This window comes from Battus philenor, unplaced genomic scaffold, assembly GCF_028537555.1.
Source record: "Battus philenor isolate CCGP_79_NKW_IND1 unplaced genomic scaffold, ilBatPhil1.0.hap1 SCAF_18, whole genome shotgun sequence".
NCBI classification, from domain to species: Eukaryota; Metazoa; Arthropoda; class Insecta; order Lepidoptera; family Papilionidae; genus Battus; species Battus philenor.
In genome coordinates, this window is record NW_027181680.1 from 6,656,000 (window position 1) to 6,677,466 (window position 21,467).

General features: G+C 33.9%; 1 protein-coding gene across 5 annotated transcripts in view; it reads right to left on the reverse strand.

Annotated features, from left to right (window-relative positions):
- Positions 1–214: 214 nt before the first annotated feature.
- Positions 215–21,467, reverse strand: part of kmr (kramer) — a 55,316-nt gene continuing 34,063 nt past the window's right edge. For 3 of the 5 annotated variants that reach the window (XM_068763753.1, XM_068763751.1, XM_068763750.1), the window contains 3 exons: positions 21,144–21,339; positions 17,204–20,545; positions 16,711–16,783 (listed from right to left, as the gene is read on the reverse strand). In XM_068763753.1, the coding sequence (XP_068619854.1) occupies positions 17,232–20,545; positions 21,144–21,339 (3,510 nt within the window). In that variant the 3' untranslated portion in view covers positions 16,711–16,783; positions 17,204–17,231. Of the gene's footprint in view, positions 4,096–4,178; positions 4,405–5,829; positions 5,927–7,104; positions 7,201–8,344; positions 8,510–8,840; positions 9,548–10,388; positions 10,605–11,572; positions 11,699–12,540; positions 12,695–13,556; positions 13,682–14,643; positions 14,802–15,308; positions 15,554–15,740; positions 15,915–16,046; positions 16,170–16,559; positions 16,784–17,203; positions 20,546–21,143; positions 21,340–21,467 lie in introns of those variants that run through there. The other 2 variants (XR_011106763.1, XM_068763752.1) reach the window with 2 other exon arrangements.

The following is a 21,467-nucleotide window of genomic DNA, read 5'->3' on the forward strand; positions in this document are numbered from 1 at the left end:
TCAGAGTTCTGCCATCTTTAAACTCACACAAACTGTAAATGCCATATTCGTTCATTCATTCATTCATGTCAGCCCATAAACACTCACTGCAAGGCATATGCCACATAATCCGTCGATAATATAAACATATTTGCTACGAAAAAGGCGGGAAAACACTAAATAAAACACAATGTTCAGCATGTCTATTTAATCAGCTGTGATTAACATACACGCCATAGAATATAAGAGTTTTGTATATAAAGAATTGTATTAGTGGTTAAATAATATACACAATTCCCTGTACGTAATTATGAAACAACTGAATTAAGGCGTAAGATAATACGGTACATTGACAGTGTCTGTATGGCCTAATCTTTGAGACACTGCTGCATGTGATTAGTATATAAACGTACAAATTAAGATACAAGATAAGAGCTCATATAACTAAATTCGATCTATCATAGATGGTATTTAAGTGTAAATATAAAGAATAATGGTAAATCTTTGACATTTGAAATCAATAATTTTATATTTATAACGAAGAGGTAATATTTATTAATACATTCATTGTTAATAGGAGTAATTATATACATATAAAATCAATCCTGTAAATGCATATTAATCATCGTTGTAATTCAAATTTTTATAACCAGTAATCAATTTCAATAAATTGTAAACTGTTACAAAAAATATTAATTATACAGATACGAAAATTAATATGTTTAATTTTCAGTTCGAATGCCATAATTTTCATATATTTCAATGATTATACTCAAAAATCTCGAAAACTCTGAGGCGTATTAACTTATAGTTGAAGTGTTGGCCTATTATGGAAATAACTTTTGTATCGAAAAAATCCTGGAACGCAGATGGTACATGAGACGGGTATATCATGAGATAACTATACATGTGCGAGTGAGACGATATATCTACACTTGTTTAAACGTAGGTAGTCTCTGAAATTACTCTCTTCCCTTAATTTATCTACTGCAGTGTTACCGAAAAGGCTTCACCGCTCCGGTGATATGCGCTAACAGAGACTGAAGGGAGTATCGAATGCCGTCAACGCAACAGCCTCCACCACCTCGAGGCGTTTTTCTAAGACGCGGTGCAGAGGTTTCGGTAGCACTTCAGTAACTCATTGAAGCCGCCTTGATAGTTTCTTGGCTACTCGAGGTAAAAATGCATTTCAATATATGATTTCTTATTATATTTTAAAAATAAAATATCAAAGTTTCAAACAATACTAAATAGTTGTTAAGGAATATGAATATATATTTAAGAGAAATATCTATATATAGAATAGTTATAATAGGATAGGACACATATATAATTGACTAACTACCTACAAATAGTGATATATTCAAATTCAGGAAACTGTTCAAGGATTATAAGGCAAAAACAATTCAGTCTATACAATCTAATACAATAAGATTTTTCTGAAAAATTATTCAGAATACATTACAATAATACATTGGAATCAGTGTGGTAGCTTCATATATAATTTAGTTAATCATCGAACATTAAAATCAACTGATTATTTTTAACTTTAATCATTTTGTTTGAAATGTCACTGTAATGCTATTACAAGGAAGACTTGAATTTAGTAACTTTAAAAAATTAAAAAGAAATCGTCATTATCATTTCAGCCCGCAGAACGTCCACTGTTGGGTATAGGACTGGCCCACACTTTTCCAAAGAAACCAGTTGAAGACCCCTACATCCAGCATCTATTGACGACCGTAACAAAGCCGTCTGCCCACCTCGTGGGAAGACAGATGACCTTCTACGCCACTACATTTGCCGGTCTATAAAGTCCACACAAAAAATACTAATAAATATGCCTGAAGAAAAATTCGTATTGGCTAACGGTGAAACGTAAGACGATATGGCTGTCATGCGCAATACTGGAAAAAAATTTTGGTTAAAATAATATATATTATGTTTCAAGTTTTCAATGTGTCGATGCATAGCTGATTGATTAATATTGAATCTAATAAAAAGCGTGACATTTACTATAAGAATTCAATAATATTTTACTGGTATTCATAGTTATATAATACGGGATATATTAAAGCTTTTATAGGCATTATATTTTAAATAACTACCATTAACGTGACTAACAAGTTCGTGAAATAAGTATACAAGTCGAATACGTCAAGTAATACGTAAAAACATTACTATATTTATATATTTTTACATTGTTACGTTCATAAGAAATTCTGTAAGATTCCTACAATTGACGATCTATGTGCACATTTCACTTCACTTTATACAAAATAAAAAATACCTAATGTGATATACAAAGTTATACAAAACGTAATTTACAATTAAATCATAAACCGTTAACGAAACGCTAAAACGCATTATTAATTAATAATAACATTAAATAAAAATGCTTAATAACTATAATTAACATGGCATCGTCAAAAACTCAATCTACAATCTAAAATTACTTACTAATAATAATTGAAGGCCACGCATACAATACTTTATCGTAAATATTAGTACAAACTGGCCTAAGAATTCAATCTAAAATAATAAATAAAGACCTGGGCATAAAGCAATACATTCTTTGTTTACTGACTGATACAGGAATGTTTGTTTATTGAGCAAACGTGGTGAAATAAGGTTTCAATTCCAATTAAGTCGGACCAAACTGTAGCCAAAACTACATAAACACCTAGAAGGTAACGTCATGTGATAATTTGTTACAAATAAGCAAATCTACGAAAGAACATTCTATTATTAACTTTGCATTATTACTACCTGTCCATCATCTGAATCAAATAAACACTCCTTCAACTCCCCTTGCGGTTAGAATATATAAAATCTTAGCTAACATCTCCTAGGCAAAAAGAATATTTCTACCAAATTTCAAGTCTCTTAACTTCATGGTATTAGAGAAATCGTGATGAGTCAGTCAGAGGTTTGTTTATTTATATAATAGTCATAGATATTAAATATTCAAAACAACCTTTTATTCATATTAAATTGACCCGATTTTCCAATAATTGAAGTAATTGTTGACATTATATCAAAAATTGTTCATAAATATGAATAATTGTAAAAATGTACTACCTCGTAGACTTTATTCAGATATAGTATCTTGCGTTAATCTCCACGAGAGAAAGTTTGAATGAGACATATTTAATGTTATATAGAATCTTAATGTATACATTCATTTCAATCATGCGTACAATTATCGTCAAAACTACTGCAGTTAATTGGTTAAAAACTTTAGTCATCTAAAAGTGAGTAACACCAAACATTTTAAATTTCAACTACCAATAATAGAGATGACAAATACTTCGATAAGTTATAGCGAATCGTCAATACTTTAAACACTTTAAAAATTCATTGCAAAGAACACGCATTACTACTAAACATTAGATATGCAAATTTCGATGTTAACATCTTATACACAACTTGATTCAAATTCTATCGTAATATTTAATTGTATTTACTATAATATATTCGCCGGAAAAAGTTGACACACCGGTAAAAGGACAACTTATTTCAAAAAAATAATATTAGTGAGGTAAGGATGCGTTTACATGAAAGCAAATTGTCAGTCACATCTGTTTGTTTTTGTTTGCAGTATTTACCATATGATTTTATGTATTTTTCATTGAATTCTGTTTAATTTATGGTACGAAATATTTACGAAAAGGATGGAATTTTGTGTCAACTGAGAAGGCGACGATGTCTTTTGTACAGATCGTCGCCTCCTCATAAATATATTATTTTAATTGTTAATTGAACCCCTTTCAAAAAGGGGGCATAAGACACATCTATACATTTCTTTTTAGATGTTACCCACTAAGTCTATCTGTCCTTCTCTTACTTACTTACAGATGTGAAATAGGGTTCTACAACCGTGTCCGGCGAATATAGTATTCTCCTTTTCATATACGATTGTTTATAGTGGAACAGTAACAATTTTGGATACATACTTTCGATGTTAAGAATTACATTTATTAGTCACAAAAAGGTCTGGTCGAAATCATGTGAAGAAATTGTCCCGCTGTTGATAAATTGGCAATTCAACATCCGGCGAATGATCGTCCAAGTCCTCCGTGTTATCTCGTAGTGGCAGTTCTTCCAGAGCCCTCACTAATAACGAAATAAATCCATTATTTCACGAATTATGTATCAAAAGTATAAAAAAAACTAAAGAAAAAAATCAAACTACTCACAACAAAATGCATAAAAAGTAACCATGCTGCAACACGACGCCATCTTCAAAGGACCGCCCAGGTTGACCAATTTGCTTATAAATATATAAATCTAGCATATACTATTTAAAAAAGGAATGAGGTGTTGAGCAAATTAGCTTTTTCTTATGTAATTAATGAAGCTGTAGGTTGAGTGAATGGGCCAATCAGTTGTGGGCGTTGGACGGTCCTTGTTCAGTGTTGGTTCCTGCAGAGAACGGGACAAACGACATAAAGCGAATTATTGTTACATGCGTGGACACACGTGATTGTTAGTCACATGCTCTTGTTGTTGGTAGATTAACAATTAACTATGTTCATATAAATATTAAAACTTGATTTTAAATTTAATTTAAATTTGATTGCGTAACATCATATTTAAGAAATACGATAATAGTTAATTATCCAACAACAAGTATTGACAATGGAAAAAAAATAAAAACATAACACTTAAAACGTTTAAAAATTAAGATTAAAAATGCAGTGGCGTTACTTATAACAAAATATGGTCTTAAATTAGGAACAAAAAACCACACACAATTATATTCAATTTAAATGAAGTCAAAACCTATAACATGCCGAAATATTTCTTTTCATTATATTAATAATTTATATATTTATACATGCCATAAAAACGTTAACTTAATCTTGACTGGAACATGCTTATTATAATTTTGTCTTAATCAAAAATGGAACATTAAAATTGCATTTTTGTATTGTGTCAATTTTTGTACCGCCTCGAGATCGAATTTATAGTAATCTAGTAAAGAGATATTTAACTCTTGAATCGTTAAATCTCCTAATTGGAATATTTTCGTTTTATACAATAGAATGTATATTTGCGTTTAGGTGTAAGTTAAAGTATGCAAATAGTAAAAAGAATATTAAACGAATTAAGAATCAATATTTTTACACCGAGATAATAAAGGTTAATTTGTAATAAGTAAGCATAACAAATAACTAATTATTAGAATAAGTCGACCAAGAACTCCCTTCTTCAACCCCCCATAAAAAAGCTTTGGGCACAGATTTCATGTGATCTGACGCACGTATGCCTTGACCTCCCAATGGCGCATTTATGTGCGTTCTAAGTTGCCCAAGTATTAATGATAACGACTGTAATGAAAATTTACGTCAAGTGATTAAGACACTAGAATATTGCTATTGAAACTACGGAAGCAAACGAAGGTGTTCTTGTAATTTGAACAAAAGGCGTCAAAGGCCGTGAGGGTTTTAGTTTTAGTAGGTAAAAGTCCAGGATAACCCGTAAATTTTCTTATGAAGGATATCCCATGAAGGATTTCCACATGAAGCAAAAAAAAAACGTTCAAATAGTTAAATTTTCTGTTCGTTGCTAATAAGATCCGCTTTCATTATATAAAAATAACTTTCGCTAAATATTCATCCAATTATCTGATCTCCGGTGTAGTTACTAGTGCATTTTATTAACTTTAAACAAAAATTTTGCGAATAATTAATAAAAAAATTATTTTAAAAAAATTAACCGTTGGTTATTACTTACATTATGTTCGATATAAAAAATATAATATAAATGTATAATTGGAAACATCAGGCATAGTCTAAGGTAATTCAAACAATAAACACAAGCAAACTAATATGTAGGTGATCTCACCGGCAATAATTTTGCTCATCTCGGTGACCTGCTTGGCAAGAATCTGGTTCATCTGGAGCAAATGTTCGCGTTGCCTCTTCTCTTCCCCGTCCGGACTCTAACGGTCGTCATAATAAAGCACAAACATGTATGACTGTGCACGTAACGTATTTACAGCCCACATTCGAAGCAGCTATTTTAAAGCTTCAAGTGTTTGTAGATAAAATGCAATAGTCATATAATTAATTTAAAAAATAGTACACTTTAATATGTATTTTTTTATTATATATGCTGAACGTAAATACCAGAAAATATGTAATTTATTACATTGGGTAGCAATGACTAAAGATGCCTTTACACAGGACAAAATGTAAGTATTCGTGATTTAGGTTAACATCACTATCCGGATGTATTCTCTTGCTCTTATGTTGATTGTACTTATTTGCAATAGATATTTAAAAAAATTTAATATAATTATAATTGCTGTGGATGTCATCGAACTAAAAATTAATGCCATGACATGGAAATTTTCGAAAAAAGTGATAGCGTAGAATTATTTATTTATCTTTAATAAATTACCTGAAATTCAATAAAATTCATTCAGGTAAAATAAATAACATTATTTTTCCAAAGCTTCATAGTTAATGCGTAAATTGTACCTGACAGTTTTTTTAAATAGCCACTGGAATGCATCCATAAAAATTTCTTTACAATTATTGACACTCTCATCTTGTCCCTTTCACTTTCAATTATTATAGAAAAAACCGATTTATCAGATAAACATTACAGAGCTTAAGGAATTAATAACGTTATAATTTCTCATGACTATTAAATTGATCTACAAACACTATTTAACTATAAATATATTCATAATTCTTATTCTAAAACAATGAATTTTTGAAGTAGTGAACATGCAATGGTAGAAAAACAGTAAAAGCGTTCTAACTAATACAAGATGCAATGTATATGAAACTACAAGAATAAAGTTTACATGAATGTAGTTTAAAAAGTGTTAAATGATATGTATCTTAATAATGTAGTAGAATTTGTTTAATTTTTGTAATGATATGGAACTTTTCACGACTTAAAAATGGTGATGACGTAGTCGGGAAACGTTAAAGGTTTCTTTACTTAAAACTTTTCATTTAAATGAATTAAATAAATAGAATAAAAGAATGTATTTGTTATCGAATGTCAAATTTTATTAAAAGATCCAATTGAACAGGTACAATAATTGCATCCATTATATAATATAAATGATTTTTAGAGAATTGAGGACGTGTATACAATACTAACCTTGGCAGCATCTGCGGAAGAATCAGTAAGCATCTTTTTGATTGACTCGACTTTTTCTTGTCGCTTTTGTTGTTCTTCAGGGGAAAGTTCCGGGGGCTGTAAAAAGGAAATGTCAACAATATACATAAGAGATTTCAACCTTCGTACTAACCCGTCACGATTTCTCTAAAACCATATGGCTCAAAGGCTTAAACTTTTGTATCAATATTCCTTTCTCTGAGTAGAGATGAGTTGTAAACTGATGTTATAAAATTTTACCCTCAAGAAGTTGAAGGGGCGTTCATAAAATTTGCGAAGCGACCGGGGGGCAGTTTGTAAATATATCAAGATGACAAGATGGCACTAACACTTTAAATAGTTACATTAAATTATTTGTACAGTTTATGTCAGATAAAGTTCGACAATTGCTTATATATCGCCGAATTAATAATATAATAGTAATGTATTTTTTATGCTGTATGGTATGGTATGCTGTTTTAATGATGATAATTTTTTGTTGGCGTTAACACCGGATGCAGGCGTCTTTCAACCGCGATCGTTAGAAACAGCCCTGGGGCAATCTATGGAGTAAGCCTATGTTGATAATTCACACATACAGGTTCAAAGCTCGATATCTTTTTAGGTAGATCGATGCCTCGCATATACATTAGCTGTTTTATATTTTAAAGAGGTCGCCGAATTTATAGATTGCTTGAGCGAAAGCTACCAAAACCGCTGTACCATGCCTTAGACATGCGCGCGGCGAGACGGGGGAAATATCGGCCGCTCAGTTTCGTCGGTCCGTGTCAAAGCTCGCAACGAGGTTTGTGCTCTCTTTTTCTCGGTCCCCACCTCACGGCAAGTTAAGGCGCGGAACAGCGATCAAATTCAAATTATAAAAATCTTTTTACAATATATGAGGAATTACATCTCTTGTTGGACGAAGAATAACAGGCGAGAGATTCAGCCGAACTATGATTATTTTTAATAGTGTAAAATTACACATCTAATAAACAATGAAATGGCCTGGAGACCAATATATTTTCAAGGTGTGCTGCTTCTATGAAGTTATTTACAGTATAGAAACCCAAACAAACATTCTTTGATAATTTAAATCTAGTAATGGAAGCTTTCATAAGAAATGTTTCGATAGGGCTCTACAAAAAATTTAGGCCAGTGCTTTAAACGGTCGGCCATTTTAGTCGCGGTGAAATTGTGAATTGAACATCTTAAAAATGCAAAAAAATGTATGAACCAATACCTTCTCGGGAATGTATCGCTCAGGGATGAGTATCTTCTGAGGAGCTGCGAGTAGCTGGTCAATGGAGTCTGGACCGCGACGTGCCGGCAGGGCGGACCTCACGACGTCAGGGGCGGCGCCTCGGAGCGCTCGTTCCATATCCGCGTCGTCCAACGACCGACTTCCCTGCTCTCAGATATTCAACAACACTATAAGAATCGCTAACAATCATTAGGTTTAATTAACAATTAAACTTGATATTATAATAAAATGTACACATCAAACATTGTTAAATTTTGGTTAAAATGTGTAAGTATTGAATTACTGGCCAGCTCTTCACAGCAGATAAGCATTCATGGTACGTTTCTACTGAGTAGGCTGATGATATAGTTAAGATCGCAGGAAGTCTGGTCATCGTGGCAATCTTTGAGGAGCCTATACCTTGCAGTGGACGTTTATCAGCTGAAAAGAAAAGAAATTAGTAACAGCCTTTAATAGATGATAATTCAATACTCACGTCTTGGTTAAAGGCGTCTTTCGGCATTTCATTTAAAGTCTTCGCACTCAAATGGTGGGGGGCGGTGTAGTGGCGTCTTTTTTCTTTCGGCACTTGTCTTCTATGTAGCGAGCCATTTTTATGCCCATCGGATACCTCCGTTATAATTTGCTTAGCAGCCTCACTCTTGAATATAGGCGAGAGTTCTATATTCGATCTTGTCAGGCTCGCGACGCTGCTAGTTTTTGATAGAGGGTCATTGGTCAAAGTCCGGGAGCTTTCAGTTGGGCTATTCAAGTACTGAGATGAGAGTGACATAGTGCGGTCATAGCCAGAGCGGTCGTAGCTTTTGTGGTAGCTGCTGCTCATAGAGGAGATATCACGGGAGTAATCGTAGTTTGAAAGAGAAGGACTGGAAGGGAATTTCGGACTCAGCTCCATATTTTTATCGGTCATTCGGAGGTAGCTTGGTGGGTCAACGTGTTGTTGTTTATTATAGTATTCATCATATTTGCTGTAATCATTTCGCGGCAACGAAGAAGCACGATAGTTAATAGGTTGAACTAATTCCTCTTCTAGAAACTGATCGAGGTTAGCTGTTATGTTGGTGCTCGGCCAATCGGACACGGGCTGCAGAGAACGCTCTCTGTCTCTCTGTCGCCTCTCACTCTCTCGTTTAACAATACGGACAGTTTTTATTTCTTGCTTTTCAACATTGGATAAATTGCCTGAAAATTAAAAAAAAATACTTGTGTATTTAGTGTGTAAATTCTATTTGGGTAACCATTAAATGATATTTACTTAAGATTAAATCTTTATTCATGCATTATTAATTTATTTATTTATATTATTATCTACACAAAATCATTTACAGTGACCACTCGTATCATTAGAAGAATATGAGAATAAAAAGGAATCTCAGAATCAGAAGATCTCTCTCTCTCTCTCTCCCTCTCTCTCTCTCTCTCTCTTCAATAAAAGCATACTTCAATTTAAAGGTACAAGGCTTACCACACGCGCTCTGATTTTGATTTGAGAACAACCCACGACTTAGACTTCATATTATGAAAACTGTTGAAATCTCTTTTGAAAACATTTTTGTTTATGTTTTATTGTTTTATATTTTAACTAACATTTTAAACTCGGGTCAATCTAATCATGAATATATGAAAATAAGCATTTGATGATTTCAATGAACATATGAAAAAAAGAGTTTTTTACAGAAATTATAAATGTATCTAATTTAAAATAAATGTAAATATATAAAACCTTGTCTACAAACTGCAGATAAATAGATTGCCATTGTCGCAATGAATGACGCTACTGCCAAATAAAAATTCCCACAAAATCCTGATATACAGTAATATGAAGTAATGCATATTAGGTTCATATTGCTATTGCAGAGATAGGGTATGAGTTTGTGAGTGTAAACTAAAGTCGATGCTTAACTGTGCGCGTTTAATAGCGGCCGTTGACTGTAGCCAGCGGAGTATTTAATTTATTTATTAATTTGAATTTATTTCGAAAATAATCAAAAGGACATGAATTTTCTTTATAAAAGTGACTTACTAAAAGCAGTATATTGCATGTCCTCGCTAGTGAGAGGCGAAGTAACATCGGCGTTCGTTCCTCTTGTGTCCACGTAGAGAGGCACGTTGACGTGACTCCTCGGCCCGGGGTCACGCGGACCGCTCATTTCGTATTCGTAGTCCGATTGTCCATGTTCCACCGTGTGCCCCGTGTCCAGGTTAGTTTCCTGCCACGAGGATGTTGACCGCCTTTTACCTGAAACATCATATTTTAATAAAGTGTATCATCATCATTTCAACTGTGCTAGATCTCTGGATTAGATCCACTGCTAGACAAAGGCCACCCCTATATTTTTTCAATAGGACTAGTTGGAAGGCTTACATCTCGTGCCTTCAGACGACCTTCACCAGGTCGACTGTCTACCTTGTGAGTGTACGTTTTACGCTAGCCGGTCTGTGATAGCCACTCCAGAAGCTTAAAGCTGCAGAGTCCATCTATTCTACGCGCTATGTGGCCTGACCATTGCCATTTCAACTGGTCAAACTGCTGGGCTAAGACAGTTACTTTCGTTCGTTTACGGATCACCATCACCTCATTCTTATTTCGGTTCAATCGAAAAATAAAAAGCCTAATATGCTTCTAAACGCAAAGTAGGCCTATAATACGGGCTCTGCGATAAAAGCCTGAAACCTGGTGCATAGGAAGTAATCATACACATAAACAATGTAAATTACGTGTTTCAAAAAAGACTTACAAATCTAATTAAATAAATTATAATAATGTACATAGATGTGTAAGTATAATTTGATGACTGAAATAATATTAAATTCCATTTAAGTCAATTAATTAATCGGCATATTTTTTATATTTTTATTAACCAACGACGAAAGTTAAATAATATAAACAATTGTTTTATTTTCCCATTCAAACTAGAGAGGAAATTAAATCAATGTCTTTAGCCGTCAAATATTTCGACTTAGAAAAACAATTAAAAGATATGTTGAGATAATCTTAGTTAAGTATGCGATCAAGTTGATTATCTTGTTTTTGATATTAATTGTGCATGCTATAAAAATATTAAAAAAAAATTAGTAGTGTACCGACATTACTTTCTCTGCAGCAAATACTGTAAGTGTCCATAAATCCGATCTCCGAAAAAATAAGTAATTATCAATTATTTGACTTATAATTTTAATTGGCTATTGTTCCCTTTAAAATATTACCTGGCATTATAGAGTCGTGTGTTGTCTGTAATGCGCGCGACTGTTGAGTAAGATGGCGGACGGCACGAGATAACTCCTGTCTCTGGCGCTGCAAGGCCGAAACCAATTGCTGGACGCGAGTAACCTCTGAAATATTAAATAACATATGAAATAAACTACAACTTAAAAATATAAAATCAATCGAGATGTAGTTGCATAAAGATAAAAGCTTTTGTGTGATTCGACCTTTGGTTGTCATTTAAGGCATTTACTGGCTTTCTAATTTCCATTAATATTATTTATCCTTAACCAATGTGTCAAAGTTAGCTTACATTCGCTCAACGAACCATGAAATGAGTTACACTCAGAACTTCTCTATAAGAACGAATGAACGAAAATCTCAGGAATGTAAACGTTCGTAGGTGTACGAAAGTAAAGCCCAGTGGATTGGCAAGTTGAAGTGGCAGTGGGCAAGCCACATAGCGCGCAGAGCAAATTGCCGTAAGGGCCTTGAGATTCTGGAGTAAGTACCCCTGGCATTCCTATGGTGGTCCGTCAACCATACTCTTTCAAACTATTATTGGAAATCTATGGGTGAGGCCCATAGGCCTTCACTCATCATCATTATTTCACTTATCATCATTATTTCACTCATCATCATTATTTGCCCATAGGTTGTCCACAGCTGAAATAATGATGATGAGTGTAAAATTCATGAACATGAACTGCAAATCAAGAATTCTATCCGACGGGCTGGCTACAATAGTCATGAAAACATGATGTGACTATTGATAGAATTGATTCCAATTATTTTCTACCGTTAGCTTTATGGCTTGCCTATAGTTGAAGATCGAACTACACTTCACGACACTTTATTAGGCCATGCAGGTAAGGGATGATAAGACCGCGTATAGTACTATTATCGTTTTGTAATAATCTTAAGTAATGTGCGGAATGTAGTATGATGGGTTAAAGGTAGTTGTCGGTACCGTCTTCCAGCAAAGCGGTGGGGTGCGCTGTATGCGGCGCATGCGCATGTGTGGTGTGGGTGGGTGCGTTTGCACGACGAGCTTGAAGAGCACGACGCAGTTGTTGCAATTCACGTTCCAGGCGAGCGTTGTCTGCTACCGTTTGCTCCAGTTTCTGTTTTTCAAATTATAATTAATTGTTCAATATTGACCTTCAAAAATAATTATATTATAAACTCATAATTAAAATAATCAAAGGTCACACAATAACATTACAAAATTAATTTCATAACTTCAATACATCGGCAACACCATCATCAAATCATTTGAAATGTAGAATATCCTCCCCTGGACTGACATCCCCTACAGATTCCAATGTCGCTTGTAATTCCAGTCGCTTGCAACCAGCGTCTATTGTTCACCATAATAAGAGCGTTTCTCATCAATTTGACCGGACGTCTTCGTCAGCGCTTACTAGTCCGTGTCTCCACTTCAGAATCTTAAGGCCCCAGCTACGTGGCCTGTCCACTATCACTTGCCTTGGCAATTTTCATTAGTCGGTATACTGCTCTTTGGGAGGTAAAAGCTTATCAACATGGTCTGAAATGAGAGAGCACGTTTCGTTGCCGTAAGTGGTACTGATAATACCCATTGTTCGTCGACTTTGCTCTACAGGTACTTTGTGGTGACTTCATAGTATGGCCATATCACAATAATGATGCCAAAAATGCACCTTTAGGTCTGCGTGAAATATAGCTGGCACACTATATCATCATCATATCAACCGATAGACGTCCATTACAAGGCAAAAAGCCTCCCCCAAAGATCGTCACGATGACCTTGGTTATGTCATCGGTCCACCTATTAGAAGGACTACCACGCCGATTAAAGTTACGTGAAATAAGTAAATTGCAAGTATTTATGTAAATAGAATAGTAACTCATGCAGTGCAAACAAAACAATATGAGTAAGCCTTTTATATTTTTTTTTAAAAAAATCCAAAAATGAAAATATAAGTGCATGGTATAGATGAAAACCTTATAAACCTTAGAATTGTGCGCCAGCATGGCGTGCACTCGGGTTAACTCTGCCTCCAGGCCACCGCTATTTCCTTGAAGTCGCATATCTCCTCGTGGTACAGTGTCCAATTTACTACGCACTCCTGTGAATATTGCATTATGTTATTTTTTAAAACACTCAAGTTATGTACTCAGTTGTTTGGGCTTTCAATACCTATAAAGACATAATTAAACAATGTTCATTTACTTTTTGTTACTGTGTATTTTATATATTTAAGGCGGGAGAATTTTACAATAACATGCTCTTCTTCATCCTTAGCAAGGCTTTGGCGGCAAATACGGGATGATTCGGAATAAACAGTAAATTTATTGAACGTGTATCACCTTATGGCAAAACATAAAACAACCAGGTGGTGTGTTGCGAACACATCATATATACCTTGGTAGACGTGAACCTACTACAATACTACGCTTAATAATGAGAGGTAAGCATTTAATTATTTTTTCAATTGTGTCTAACCTCCTTTATCTTAACTTCATGCCATTTATCAAGAACTATGCAAAAGATAATGTTAAAATTATCCAAAAAAAAATTATTAATTGAATATAATTCAACAAATCCAGAAGTAACAAAAAGTCATTTTACTGCAGCCTGCTGATGTCATCATCATGATTTCAATTATAAAATGTCTTCTAACCTGTCTCTTCCATCACAACTATTCCTATTTTAGTTGTAAAGCTACATCACCATCATTGCAGCCATAGGAACCCTCCCCCTAATATTTCCAATAGAAGCAGAAGGAAGTGACCTGCATCAATCAGGCTTCTTACGATGATCTTAACCAAGATGGTCTGTTAATCTTTTGGTTTGACGACCTCTGCTGCGCTTACTAGTGCGTGATCTTCACACGAGAACCTTGACTGAATTTTGTTAATTACTACACATTAAGTACATGTACACATAACATACATTTTTTTTAAATACTAAAATAATTTCTTTTACATTTTGTATTATTCACGACCTTTACCTACAATAAATCGAAACTGTGCAACGTTATTTATTCTTAATATTGTAAACAATAAAATAATGTAATATTTATTTTACCAGTTAGTAATGTATCAATAGTGTCTTTATCTGTTTTCAGTCCTTGCAATATGGCCGCTTCGTCTGCCAGCTCCTGTTCCAAGGCCCACAATTCCGCAACTCTGGCCCGGGCAGCTTCAGTTTCCAATGCTTTCCCAGCGGCCGCACTCTCTAACCATCTAGACCAGATATTTCTTTTAATTTTAATCTATTAAACAATGAAATACTTCTGGGGATATATAACAAAAAGTTAAAATATTAGAACATTCAACTAATGAATTAGAATTCAAAACAAAGTAATTTCTAACAGGATAGAACGCTGTTACTTTGGATCACAGCAATAGATGGAGCTACTAATCGATACTGCAATCATTTCGTCATGGAATAATTATTACCTTCTATATATAAATTCATTATTCCATAGTTCATTCTACACTTAATAAGTTAGTTAACAATATTTATATTATACTCTTTCCCATATATTTTCTTTCGTCTTCAAATCTCTTGATTTCTGATTCAATGAAATCCCGAATAGAGCACTCTCCATGGCTCATTAAGCGAATTTGACATTGCTAATGAGACCCACAGGGTAAGACCACGTTTCAGTGCCGTAAGTCTAATCGTATCAATAATACTTATTTATATAAATATTAAAATCTAAGACCAAAGTGATGAGTAATTATTACCTTTGTTGTTCTAAAGCGTGCTCCGCCAGAACTTTCTGTCGTAGTCTCTGATTTCTCTCCAGGCGTTCTATTGTGGATCCTGGTCTATTATACAACGAGCCGAGTTTCACCATGTTGTCGACCAACTGTACTAGAGGCTTACTCTTTTCGTACTGATGTTCCAAATCCATCAATTGCTTTTTTAGTTGTTCTAAACGTTGCAAACTTTCTTCACGTTCCATTGCTTTAAGAGAACTTAGGCAATCCTGTTGAACATCATTTTAACAAAATTGAACGATACAAAAATAATTATCTGATTAGTTTAATAAACTAAACAATAACACTTCACGGAACATGTGCATAACAAAAGTATTAATATGACAAAACAAAATAAAAAAAATCATAATAAAATATGAACACTAATGTACATAAATAAATAAAGTGTAAAGGCACCTCTATGCTACTAATTTGCGCACAGCATTGTTCTATCGAACGATGAGTTGCTGCATGGCGTCTTCTCAATTGTATCAAAAGCAAGACCAGTTCTTCATGAGTTCTACCCAGCAGTTCTCCAGCCGTTAGGTTTTCACCCAATTGCTCCCCTTGTCCTGTCTGCGTCTCCCTTTGCTGATGATATGAATACATAAAGCATAATGAAAACAAAAATTTGCAACCGAGTGTATGTAAACATAAAATTGGAACAAAACAAAAACAAACTACAAACACAAAAAAAAAACAATGAAGATATTTTGTACAAACCAAATCGTCATTTTCAATGTTCCTTCGCACACGCGGACTAACTGCACTGATAGGCTGTTGTAGCGTCCTGGTTGGCGACTTTGCAGTTGCCCACGTGTCTTGTCCCGTATTTAAGGCATGCAACTAAAATTAAATTAAGTATTGTTACATGAATTAAAAAAATAATTAAATTTACATTAAATTAAATTAAAAACGTACAACAAAAATAAAATATTTTAGTACATGATATGTAAATGATATCATATAACCCTTAAATAAATAGTTAATTATAAGTAATAATAACTTCCTAACTTTTAAAATTAGATTAAGGAATGAAAAGAATAGTTGAACTGGTTTTTTTTTAAAAAAAATTCTCTGTATTTGAAATTGCAATTTGTCTTGTAATAATTGCTTTCTATTCGCGTGTAATATTTTAAAGTAATAGTGTAATATTTCATTGGCAATCCATAATGAATAGAATTAAAAAACTGGAAAATGAATAACGTTTTTTTATTTTTGGGAAACCAAACCTACATTTTGCTGTGAAGTAGACATCTGTTGCGAACTATAATGATCGTTTGGTTGCTTTTCTTCCACCCATCTTACTCTGGGGCTAACCGCGCGGACTGGTATACTTGCGTCTCTATTGCTTCTACCAATCGAAGTATTGCTTCCGAGGAAAGCTTTCTTTGACAAGGTTTGAACTGAGTTATTATTAGTAGCTGATTCCAAATTCGTGCCAGTCATCGTCGTGGAAGCTGTAATAAAAATGAATGTACCATTTAAAGTAAAATGCCCAAAAGCGAGTTCTAGTGAAATTTAAAATTTGACGATGGTACAAACATGATAAAGTGTGCAAAAAAGTGTATATTAGTGGTTATATATTTATCGATATTCTCACAATATATACATAATCATCTATCAACATATATTCACGCAAATTTTAATTCCAAACTTAATTTAGAATAGTCCATTCTATCAATATATACATAAAAATCAATGTTATTTGTGCATGCTTTTTGCCTTTGCTATACACCTTATCTTGTTTAAACCCATCTTCTTATAAGACCAAAAATTTACAAATGTAAATTATTTTAAGTCACATAAAAATGCCAAATTATTTACAATTCGTTTAAATGACTTGCTTTGCTAATAATTGTAAGAGGAATGTAACTTACATAGAATACATTACGGGACCTGAGAACGCTATAGGATACTTCCATTACTTGCATTGTTTGTCCCGGTGTCCGTCAAAACTTCGCCCACAACCATTCCAGCACTAGCACTTTGCGCCCCTCCCGCCCTACCTTTCATTAAACCACTAGACATCAAGTCCCATTGTCTTAATGTTTCCCTATCAATATCAAATTGTTTTCGACTACTACATGGAATAATACTTTTTTGTTCTATATCTTCCTTCAATAGTTTGGAGTTCTCAGCTGTTCCAATAGCTAACTGTTCATAAACTCCTTCATCAGCTTGAGGGTTACATTGGTCGGATTCTTTTGCTAAACTAACGTAAACGTCATTATCATCAATCTTTTCATCCTCTTCCGAATATGTACACCGCATGCCAGAAAAATGGTCACTTAGTCGTTGAATTTCGCAATTGACATACGTGACATTCCGATTTATTTTATCAGTAGCGCTTTTCTTTAACCGTTTTATACTATGCATTCCACATGCATCTACTCCAGAGCGGTTAGGTACTGACTCCACTTGAACTGAATCCAAGTCATCCATAGACCGGGCATGTCGATGTGATACCCGTCTTAAGTTGTCCCTCCACAAAGAATCTTCGTCCCAGTGCTTTTCTCCTTGGCATAAAATGTTTTCGTATGCACTTGCTTCAGCTTCAGCGTCGTAATAAACTGTATTTGAAGAATTACCACTGCAGTGCGATGACATACTTGCAGAGGACAACTGTACTGAGCTTGTATTCAAAGAAACGTAATTATAATAACACGAGTCTAAATGGTTTTCATCGTTGCTATTCTGGTTCGGACTTCTTTTACACCCGAGGCCTGAAATTAAATTCATGGATTCGGGTATTTTGGAACTTCTCTTTCCACTAGATTCATATATATTTTTTATGTCAATTTCCGAATCTTTATCAGCTGCGCTCAAAAATTCAACTGACACGCTTCTCGCGGTTGAAGCTAATTCAAATGAACGATCAGACGTGAGGACATGATTATTACGAATTGGATTATGAATATGTGATATTTCATTTTTCTTATGTAAGGGACCTCTGCGTCTTTGATTATTAAGTTTGCGATGAAGGTTAGTGTTTTTCAAAAAATGAGAATTGTGCAATACATTTATATGCTCTTGAGACGAAAGATCGGAATAATAATAAGGTGCACTGTGTTCTGTTGAACTTTCTCTACTATGAAGACCCGTGGCCACTGATGGCGTATTACTCTCATTTCCGCTTTTAGGGGCTAGTTTTTCGTTTTGAAATTCTTTTATTTTATTTGCACCGCAATCTTTATTTAAGTTTTTACGTATAAGTGTCCCTTTATCATTGTTTTTACAATAAAAAGCCAACGGAGACTTAGTTACACCTACTGAACTGCAAGAACTTTGTGACCCCGTATAACCCGCAACATGTTCTTCAAAGTTCCTGTATTGAACTCCAATATTAATTTTATCTTCCGAAGTATTCCCATTACGGTTACTTATAGGAGTGCTTGAACAACGTTTGTGAGAACAATGTGGTATACTATCAATCTGCGTTTCACTTGCATTATTTTCCTGAGTTATATTTTTAGTAAGTACTGGTTCACCGATGAATGTATTTTCATAACTATTTTCACAAACATTGGTATTACGAAAGGGTTGTAAGTTTTGTAAATATCTATCAAGATCTACGTGTGTAATACTGTCGTTATGTTGGGGCATATGTGACGAGGTCAACTCAAATAAAGAGTCATCAGACAAAGGCCGTCTTTTAATCATATTTTCCATATCTCTTAATCCACTTGCGTTTAGTAACTCAATCGGTGAATTACTTCTAAGACTATTCACATCTGAGGAAATATTCGAAGGTGTTACATCAAATTTGCTGCTTACGTCAGAAGCCAATGATAATCTAGAAGATCCTCTATCAGCGTTATAGCTATGCAATGAATCTGTGTCCATGCGTCCAAAATTATTTTCTTCTAGTATCAAATTACTCTGCGAACTAAGTCGTTGTTCGCTTACGTTTTGTTTTTCATTAGCTAAAGTGGCTCTACTATTTCGAATTTTTTCGCCTCTGGTGAGAGTATCGTGTATGGATGTACGACTGCCGTAAATCATTAATGAGGTTGTTTTTCTTTTAGCATTAATCTTCTTTTGATTTTCACTAGTCAACATCTTTAAAATTGAACTGTCTTGTGGTATATCCGATTTGTCTAATTTATCTAAAATATATTTAGATAAAGCTTCATCGGAGAGCTCTTCATGAGGTGGTGATGAACTGGGTACAGGAGGTGGAAGATTTACTTCGCTGTCAGAGCTGTTTTGTCTTTGCAATATACTTCTACTTTCATTGAGATAGTAAGAGGCTGGTCGAAACGTATCGGATATACTTAGCCTATTAAAAGGAGTATCGAGTGATATGTCCCTTGATGCTTCATCATCAGCATCTGAACAATCAGATTTTTCTTTAGATTTATCACCCTTTGATATTCTTCTTAAAGTTTGTTGATTAGTATCAGCAAAATTAGATGCTGTATCTATTACTGATTTATCTCTGAGCACGACACCTTCTAAATCGTTTTCCTCGACAGATCCATTTTTAACTTCCATGTATACTGGTTCCACTTTACCATTATTGACACAAACTATTTCATATGTTTGCATGTCTTCATCATCATTTCCTAAACTCATTTCAACATAAGGATTGTCTTCATAAGTTTGTGGCTTTGTGTTATCAAATACGCTTAAATTTTGAAGTATTGTTTTATGAGGAGGTTCTAACGTAGAAGTTTTACGGGGGCTCATAGGCAGATAATGTTCTTCTCCTGAAGGTCCTGCTGGAGGTGTATTAGATTTTTCATTTACTTGTTCGCCTATATAATTTTTGTCACCTTCATTTTTTTCCAACAAGAAGTTTTCAGGATTTTGATTATCTGTATCGGATGCTAACAGAACTTCGTCCAAGTCATTGTCTGTATATTCTATAAAAGTTTCGGATTCTGCTTCACTGTCATTGGTTTCATAACCACTGTTATTAACGTCATTTAAGTTGTTTATAGAAGTATTTTCACAGATTTCCATGATACTTTCATTCTCAACAGTATCTCTTTCGCAATCTGGTGTAGGAATTCGCTGAATAACGTTTTCATAAGTGGATTCGTCAGTCTTGTCTGTATTAACTTCTATAAGGACTTTTTCATGTGGTTGAGCGTTGAAGGGCGCATACGTGTTTGGTCGCATAATATTAGGGCCTGTTACATTCAGGGTTGTTACTTTTTGGGACCTTCCTGCCTGTGTATCACTCGGTATTTGCAGATCAGTTCCCGTTGATTCCTCTGAGATACAAAATTTTTAATTTTACTTAATCGTTTGATGTTTTTTTATATTCTTTCATTCAATTTTTAATGTTAGTAGAATATGACCTTATACAATTGATGTTAGAAAGTATAAACTACTATTTACATAAACCACCACTAACATAATATTTCTAACCCACCACCGATACCAGAATTATATCTTGTTAGTCCCAGCAGGCAGGAAGGTACCTTTCCGCAAAGCAAAGTCATTATAAACTACATTCTAAGTATTATATAAATATAAATTGGTGTTATGGCATTTTTATATTAAACAACAATAGTTTTCAAGATTTGGAAAATTTTACACATATAAACCATTGAAATCTTGGTAGTTACTATACCCATAAAATAAAATATTCATAAAATATATGTACTTGTATCTAATTTTTAAATAAATAAAATCAAAGACAACTCCTATCTTATAGTCATTCATGCATAAATTAAAATTGACGGAAGTACACACCATGCTTTCATAGCATTATTTTTAACTTTAAAATAAATTCTCTTCTATCACATTTAAGAAATTTTATAATTCATGCTAGAAAACATATCTATATATGTCTAAATTTGTTCATACCTTCATCGTCGGAAGAATAACTATTGTAAGACGCATTTGTATATATTTTTGACTTGTATTGGTCAGATCGCAAAGATTGTCGACTGTGATTAAGGGATCGGGCAAGAGATATTGTAGCCGGAGTACTTTTCCTCGTCAGAGGACTTTGAAGCATCCTTTGCTTCCATTCAAGCAGTCGCTTCATAGATTCCTCTCGCTGAAAAATATTATAAAAGTTGTGAAAACATGATATTTTGTTTATTACACGGAAAATTATTCTCGAACTCAATGTTCTTTGTGTTATAAATTTTATCAAGACTGGTTTAAGCGTATGTAACTGGTAAA